The 8,573-nt window shown below is 35.0% G+C and overlaps 1 protein-coding gene across 1 annotated transcript in view; it reads right to left on the bottom strand.

Annotated features, from left to right (window-relative positions):
• The window catches only part of HELRODRAFT_167104 (hypothetical protein), a gene marked incomplete at both ends in the record, with an annotated part of 20,153 nt that overhangs the window by 6,806 nt on the left and 4,774 nt on the right, over positions 1-8,573 (bottom strand). The window contains 16 exons of the mRNA XM_009012620.1: positions 2,288-2,518; positions 2,706-2,906; positions 3,343-3,432; positions 3,712-3,966; positions 4,075-4,245; positions 4,473-4,733; positions 4,930-5,127; positions 5,379-5,630; positions 5,882-6,064; positions 6,192-6,296; positions 6,428-6,598; positions 6,709-6,897; positions 7,101-7,325; positions 7,563-7,745; positions 7,881-8,156; positions 8,345-8,428. Coding sequence (XP_009010868.1) covers positions 2,288-2,518; positions 2,706-2,906; positions 3,343-3,432; positions 3,712-3,966; positions 4,075-4,245; positions 4,473-4,733; positions 4,930-5,127; positions 5,379-5,630; positions 5,882-6,064; positions 6,192-6,296; positions 6,428-6,598; positions 6,709-6,897; positions 7,101-7,325; positions 7,563-7,745; positions 7,881-8,156; positions 8,345-8,428 — 3,075 coding nt within the window. The remainder of the gene's footprint in view (positions 1-2,287; positions 2,519-2,705; positions 2,907-3,342; positions 3,433-3,711; positions 3,967-4,074; positions 4,246-4,472; positions 4,734-4,929; positions 5,128-5,378; positions 5,631-5,881; positions 6,065-6,191; positions 6,297-6,427; positions 6,599-6,708; positions 6,898-7,100; positions 7,326-7,562; positions 7,746-7,880; positions 8,157-8,344; positions 8,429-8,573) is intronic.

Below are 8,573 nucleotides of genomic sequence, written 5' to 3'. Positions count from 1 at the left end.
GTTTTTGTTGTAGTAGTTGTAGTTGTTTTGGTGGTCGTTTTTGTAGTAGTTGTAGTTGTTTTGGTCGTTGGTTTTGTAGTAGTTGTAGAAGTTGTAGTTGTTTTGGTGGTCGTTTTTGTAGTAGTTGTGGCAGTTGTAGTTGTTTTGGTGGTCGTTTTTGTAGTAGTTGTGGCAGTTGTAGTTGTTTTGGTGGTCGTTTTTGTAGTAGTTGTGGCAGTTGTAGTTGTTTTGGTGGTCGTTTTTGTAGTAGTTGTGGCAGTTGTAGTTGTTTTGGTGGTCGTTTTTGTAGTAGTTGTGGCAGTTGTAGTTGTTTTGGTGGTCGCTTTTGTTGTAGTTGTGGCCTGAGCTGCTGGAGCTGCTCCATTAGCTAAAAAATTAATATTTAGCGGTTTATTAGTAGTTGGAGCAGCGTATTAATATTAATGACTAACTCAAATTTAAAATTATTTTAAAAAAACAATGACGCATTAGAATATAAACATTGACCAATCACGAACCGGGCTGGAAAATGGGTATTAGAATATTTAAAACGACAGCCAATAGGAATAAAGTTTTCATGTTAGTGGACTTATATCTACAATATTATCTATAAATATGGAAAAATAGTTACTATTAATTATGGTTAACAATACACACAAGTTACGAAGTTGCGTGTTATCCTTCTGAATTAATTGAATAAAACTAATTCCAAAGTTTGTTTCATTATCTGCCTTTGTAAATATGTAAAAATTATATTAAAATAATAACTATGAATAATTTTAACTGTCATATTATATTATCTATCTTCTCATTCATTCATTCGTCCGTTCGTCCTCTTGTCCAAGCTTTAAATCACGTTTAATTTGGAAAGTATGCTCCGATATAAATTTGCCATTATAAAGAATTATAAAAAATTATTATTATTAATTATTATTGTTATCGTTATGAATTCTCAAAATATTCAATAATTAGGAACTTAATTCACCATTTTTTAAATGAAAACCTAGACAGATTCTCATTAAATTGAGCAAATTCACTTGAGTTTAGTTCAATTCCTCTCTCTCTCTCTCGCTCACTTTTTCACTCTCTTTATCTGTGTATCTCTCTCGTCTATCTGTCGATCTATTTTTCTGTTTTTCTCTTTCTTAATCTCCGTACAAACACATACAAAGGTGCATGTTCTTATGTATGTATGTATGTGTGTATGATTCGATAATCATATTCGATTCGAACCGACCGATAGCCAGAACCGTTTCTCAGAATCGGTATAATTAAACTCGGCAAACCGCCGATGAAATTAATTTCATTTATTTTCACCTCCAATAATTTAATTAATTGATCGATTGATTGATTAATTGATTGATAAGTGCGCGCATTCATTTACTACTGACTCGAAGTTTGGATTTTTTTTATTTTAATTATGACGAATTTTGGCATAATAATAATAATAATAATAATAATAATAATAATAATAATAAAGGATTTACAACAAAATTATAATAATATTATTTCGAAGTGAATTTTGCGCAATAAGTTATTCTAACTGTTATTATTGTTTGTTATTATTATTATTATTATCATCTATTTTGTTATTTCATTGGTTAAAAATGTTTTTTCAATTAAACCATAACGAAGGATACAAATTTTTTTTCAAAACGTTTATTACGAGAATCTCAACCAGAATAGCCTGAAACCTTGGTAAAAGTATTATCTTAGTTATTATCACTTATTCCAATCATTAATGATAATACAAGGATAAAAGGCAAATAAAAAAAAATCTAACACCAAAGTTGTCTTGCTCAAAAATTGAATGAAAGAATGAATGAATGAATGAATGAATGAATAAATGAGTGAACAAATTAATAGATAAATAAATTTTAAAATTTCTTCTTTCACCAAAATATTTTTCGACATTTTGAACACGTTCACTTCTCGACAATGTTTCTCACTCTCCTCCTACAGTTGGACAAACGAGGTTTTTTCTGAAAATGTAGTAGTAGTAGTAGTAGTAGTAGTAGTAGTAGTAGTAGTAGTAGTAGTAGAAGTAGTAGTAGTAGTGGCAGCAGTAGTAGCAGTACCTACCATTATAACCTTTCCCTGTCTACATAGCTGTTTCCCGCGTGGGTCGTACGGTTGATTGATGAAAGCTGGTTGTTTGGTTGATTAGTTGATTGATTGGTTGATTGATTGATTGGTTGATTGATTGTTTAGTTGACTAATTTGTTTAAAGCTTCAAATATTACTTAGCATACATTTAGAGATATAATTAAAACATTATTTTAAAAAGATTTTACTTTGTCCCACTTACTGAAAACATCCAAAATCTTCCCGTAAATCCTAACTTCCGCTATCACCAACAGTCCGGAGGTCTTACTAATAATCAAATATCGGCCAGTGATGTACCTGGGTTGACATTGGTACATTTTCTTCTGTGACCTACTTAACTTACCTCTCTCACAGGCGCAAACGATGATTTGGCGCGGATCACATGGTCCGCTTGGTTTTATACTGATTGTAAAACCGCCCGAGTTTACGGATGCTGATAATTATTGAAAAAACATTTATTAAAAAAACCAAATTTGAATGAATTTGAGTTGTTAACATCAATCGGAAATAAATTATTTGATAATTTAATTGAAAACGAACTAGTAGAAAGTAAAAATAATATATGGAAAAGGAGTTTGAAAAGAGTAGAAAAGATGCAATGGGACGTAGATAGAGTCTACTTTTATCCGGACTGTTGAATATTTCCACGTAGAACACACTGAACATCTCTCCGAAGTCGATCTCGATCCAAGAAGAACCGCTGAAATCCGGTCCGATAATCGCGTAAGTACGCAAATTATTGTCCAGCACGGCAGAGATGAACTTTTCGGCACCTATGACACGACTCGCTCGGATCGGTTTGTCGATTAATGAAAGCAATTCTGAAGTTTTGAATTCAAACTTTCATGTCTTTTAAATTTTAGAATAATTTTAAAATAATTTAGAAACTTGCCCGGCAAGATCTTCTTCGTTCTGAATGCATAGACTTCAATTCTCCTGATATAATCCAAGTTAATTGGGTTCCTCTTTGTGTTGTGGATGACGAAATATTGGCCGAACAAGTACCTACTGAGACAATGAAACCTCTTCGTACAGAAAGGTGCCATCACAGGTCCGGATCCAACCCGGAAACAGGTGAACTCCGGACCGAAATTGATATCCGATTCTTTTTGAATGTACTTTTTACTTACTATGCCTCTAAAGTTGTTGAATTTTCTGCGAACTTTAGGGGAACAAACAAAAAATTCACTCATACGTACACACACACACGCGCGCACACACACACACACACGCACGCGTGCAAACACACACACGCACTTTCAAAATGTTTGGAGGTGGTGACGGTGACGTATATGACATGATGCGTCGAACCCAGATCCAACATCCACCAGGCTGTTCCATTGGTGGCTTTGAAGGAGTAATAATAATAATAATAATAATAATCATAATAATAATAACAACAATAACAAAAATAATAATAACAGTAATAATTATAAGAAAAACAATATGAAGAATAGCAATTACGAATCAATTGTACGAACTTATATCAAGCATATTTGGACTCCATGTTGCTAATTAATAAAAAATAATAACTATATATATAACAATTAATATTAATAATAATTAATATTTACAATAATAATAATACATAGATGTACTGAACAATATCCCAAAAACAATTCTTACCAACATATCCTTTCTCCCTATCCAGAATAAAAATTTCAATCTTCCGAAACCAAAACTCAGATTCCGGAGTTACGGTATATAGGAGGAATACGTATCGATTTTTGTGGTTCCTAGTGGAGCATGTCAGGCGAATTTTTGAACTTTTTTTGACGGGTAGGAATTTTTCCGATTTGAAGTAAGTGCAGATTCGAGTCGTGTTATCCAATTGTTGGCTGTTACTCGTCAGGATGATAAGTCGTTTGACGGAGATAGCTTCTATTTGTGGTTTTTGTGGTTATTATTATTATGGTATTCTTATTATTATTATTATTGTGATAATTATTATAGTTTAGAAAAATGAATAGGTGAGAAATGTTGTCTAACTTTCAATGTGTATCGTTAAGCCGGTGATGATAATTTTTTGAGATAGGAAAAATCTGTAATAGGTATTGCTGTTGTTGTTTGTGTTTTTTGAGAAAAGGACATTCGTCTTCCATTTCGGTAGTTTGCCTCCGATTTTTTTGTTCTCGAAGTGTTCACGCTGGTACGTTTTTACTGGGAATAGGTTGATAAATGTGGACGCATTTGACGATCGTAGATGTAGAAATTGTAAATGTTATGCTGGTTTTTGCACACACACACACACACTCACACACACACACACACACACACACACGTACATACATACAAACCACACACATATACAATAAAAATACATAACAAACAAACAAACTCTCACGCACGAACGCACACATACACAAACAAACACAAGACAAACAAACCTATTCTAAACGTATTCATGTGGTGTACTACAATCTCCAGCTCAGCAATTGCGGAAATGTTGTAGTACAAGACATCTTTCCTAATTCTCAACTCCACGTACCTGCCCAGGACAGGGCGAGGATAACACTTGAAGAATTTCTTACTCGAAGGGGTTGGGGCTGACCCGAGGTAGAAAGCGCAAATTTCGGTCGCGAACATTTCGCGATACTCCGACTCGCTTTCAGTCGCCGTTATGATGAAGTTTTGTAGAGTTTTTAGAACTGTTAAATATTATTTCGTTTAAATATTTTTAATGTTTTCATTGAAGTTTAATTAATTTCACAAATTCCCAAATTAATAATCAACAAAAATGACGGCAAATCATCAAAAAACAACTACTTGACCAACTCTAAAAACTCTTAAACCTCCTTAAAAAAACTCGACTCACCTCCCAAACTACCTCTCCTAAAAACTCACCTTCAACATTTTTGCCGGCAACCACCCACACTCCATGGATGGTGAAACTTTTCCTCAGGTCAACTTTCCAGCTGCCGTCAGCTTCCACGTCGTCACCATTCAAAAAATTTGAACACACGTACCAGTTGACGAAGAGACTGAGTATAGGGTCGAATTTCGGCTTCGTTATAGTCGGAGGTGGTCCGTGAGAGTAGGTAACTATTGGGGTGAGAATAGTTTGCACGAATTCTTACGTTGCAGTGTTCTAAGTTTGTGTAGTGTCCTAATTTTGTACAATTAATTTATCACTATCTGCAAGTTTTTTATTACGTTCTCAACATTAAAACAGCAGCAGGCGAAAAAGAGGGGTTGTTCTACTGCATCTTTAAAAGCTTCTCGTTGTCGCGTTATTCAGAAAAGTAATAATAATTATAAAAAAAAGCAAGAGAATGAAAATGATCATGATATACCTGTATAAAATTTACTCTTCCATACGTATACCACTGTAGTTTCGAGCAAGCTCAGTGCATAGAGACCTCCAAACGGTCTCATGAGAACCACGTATCTACCCGCCTGGGCTCCCAAGTAGCAAATGAATTTTTGATTCCTCTCACCAGATGGCCTTTTCCCCAATCTGGCAGAACAAATTTGAAATGTTTGGTTGATGGGCTGGTAGATATCTTCGCCGACGTAGATGTAGAAGAGGTTCATTGTGGCTGGGTCTGTAGGGGCGGGAGGGTTGTGAGTTTTGGGAAAGATTTGTTGGGTCGAATTTACATATTCGAGTTGTTTAGAAAGAAAATTGTACTCATGAAATAGCAAGTTAAGTATTAAGTTAACAGTAAGCTAGGAAGTGTATTTAAATTTTTAAAGTTTGTTTTTGAAAGGTTTCGTCTAGGAAATGAGAAAATAAAATAAATGCCTGCACAACTTCAAGCGAAACAACACTCAATCACAGATCAACAAGACCAACTCTTTCCAACTGATATGGCAACGGAATCAACTTGAGTTTGGTAGACCAAATCCATTATCCAATATCCTAATTCTTGCCTCTCTTGCCAGCTAACAACCATGAAACAGTTGTAATTGTACCAGAGTTCTTTTACTTTTTCCAAAGTCGGTCTCGCGTTTAGACGGTCATTTATCGGGGTTTGAACTGCATTGAAGATAAATTTATAATAAAATAATTAATTGAAATTGGTATAATATTCGATCGTATAAATAAAAATATAGGCAAAATAATTGTGATTTTTTTTTATTTAAAAATATCATTTGCAACTGACTCAACGCGTGAAATCCATCTTTAACTTCTAGAATAACATCAATCTTTGTTATCGCCGAGACGTGGTAGAACACGTTTGCTGATGTAATTATGACTACGTATCGACCTAATTATAAAAATATTTAAAACAATTATCATAATTGCTAATATTTTTATATATTTTTCATCATTTTCCCCATCTAAACTTCGCCTATGGCCTCACAACTTAACCTCAAAATATAGCTCTAAAGTTCAAACCTTGAACCGGCTCGGGCAGGCAGACGAACCTCTTCATCTTATTCGGGTCAACTTGTTTCTTGAGGTTGACCTTTTGACACTGTTTCAAACGTAAGTGAAATGGGGAGGTGTGGAATTTCTGGGGCGGGTTATCTGAGGTCGAGATTATCAAACGCTGCAACTCCGAAAGAACTAGGGCGGGCGTTATGTTATTACTGCTATTATTAATAATAATAATATTATTATTATTATAATTATTACTATTAATTATATTATTATTAATTATACTGATACTGACTCACCATTCCTAGCCAGTCCGCTGGTGATTCTCAGTTCGGTGATTTTATACTTCCCATCCAGTTCAATCATCCACCAGCCCATATTGTCTGCGTTCAGTTGCTTGAAGAATATGAATCTGTACTGCAGGCTTGGCTTCAAATCCAGATTCTTATAATGGGGACTAAGCGATTCTATCGTTATCTTCTGGGTTACTGGAAACATTTGGGTTTGGAATTTGTTAAAACAGATTAATAATTAGTTGTTTATGTAATTATGAATATTATTAAAAAAAGTTTTTATCAGTAGCAGTGGTAACTGAAGCAGTAGCAGTAGTTTCAGTAGTATTAGTGGCTGTAGTAAGTATTGTAGTAACTGTGGCAGTAGAAGTAACGATTGTTTCCACCAATCTACTTACTGATTTTCTTGGACCTCTTCTGGTCGACTACGACCTCTATGACTGAAAGGGATTTCACCATGAAACCTCCCTCAGAACCGGGGCCCTTAATTTTCACAAATTTTGCCTCTTTCGACCCAGTTTGGCAAAAAAATGTCGATGATTTCTTCCTCATCCGGCATGGGGTGGTTGGATTGTTGACGTCTCTCTCCATGCTTGCGCAAATGTTGACGCCTCTTAGATGGTCTGTCGAGGGGTGTTGTTTCAGATTGGGATTTGATTCGGATTTTTAAAAAATCGAAATAACCATAAACATAATGATAGAAATTTAAAATTTGGCCAACCAATAAAAATCTTCTATCTGGTTTCAACAGCCAATAAAAATCATTCATAACAACTTCCGACAGCCAATGAAGTTCACCCAATCAATTGAAATCATCCTTAAACATATTAGCCACTTGAAATCACTCATGAAATTTCAACCTTGTTGGCCATCTAATGGGATGAGGCGTATGACAACGACCTTGAATATTTCTTTAAAGGTCATGAGCCACCAGCCAATCAGATCAACGTCACCCCAGCTTGACGTGTCGTAATAATCCATTACAACTGGGAATTTGGCGCTAGAAATTTCTTTCACGTTCTCTTGTTTCGTCTTCACTTCAACTATGCGTGCGTGCGTGCGTGTGTGTGTACGTGTGTGTGTGTGTGTGTGTGTGGTGTACGTGTGTGTGTGTGTGTGTGATGTGTGTGTGTAACTCAATTAACACTTCAAACAAAAAATATCCGTATTTAACCGACCTAGTTCTGTTGAAGTTTTCTTAACGAATTTGAAATTACAAGATTGAATAATTTTTCGGCTAATTGGTCCGTATCCTTTGTTCTTCACTATGTAAGTGTATCTACCTGTCTTAAAGCCATACAGGCAGGCGAATGTTTTTGTCTCGGACTTTTTAAACGGTCTACCGGTATATTTGTAGCAGAGTTTGAGGGATTTCTTGAGTTCGTTGAACGTCACATCTCTTTTGAATGACAGAGTGCCAATAAAGATTGAAAAATCGGAGAGTTTTTTATTATCTGAAGACGTTGATGAACGATTTGTTAATCATTCATTCCTCCACCATCCATCCATTCATTCATCCATTCATTCATTCACTCACTCATCCATCCATCCATCCATCCATCAATCCATCCATCCATTCATCCATTCATTCATCCATCCATTCATTCATTCATTCATCCATTCACTCATTCATTCATCCAACCTTTAACGCAAGCGCAACTCTCTATGGTTACTGAGGCGACATTTTGCACTGAACCAAAATCATAGTAAGGTTCATAAATCAACCCTATAATAATAATAACAATAACAATAATAATCATAATAATAATAATAATCATAAATATAAAAAAAGAGCAAACAAAGTCATGATAATAATAACCGGTAGAGAACTCTTTCAAAGCGGTCGTCAGTAGGATGGCGATGATGAAGTG

Source organism: Helobdella robusta, assembly GCF_000326865.2.
Source record: "Helobdella robusta unplaced genomic scaffold HELROscaffold_11, whole genome shotgun sequence".
Classification (NCBI taxonomy): Eukaryota; Metazoa; Annelida; class Clitellata; order Rhynchobdellida; family Glossiphoniidae; genus Helobdella; species Helobdella robusta.
Note: the sequence above shows the minus strand (reverse complement) of the source record. Positions and strands in the feature narration are given on the sequence as shown.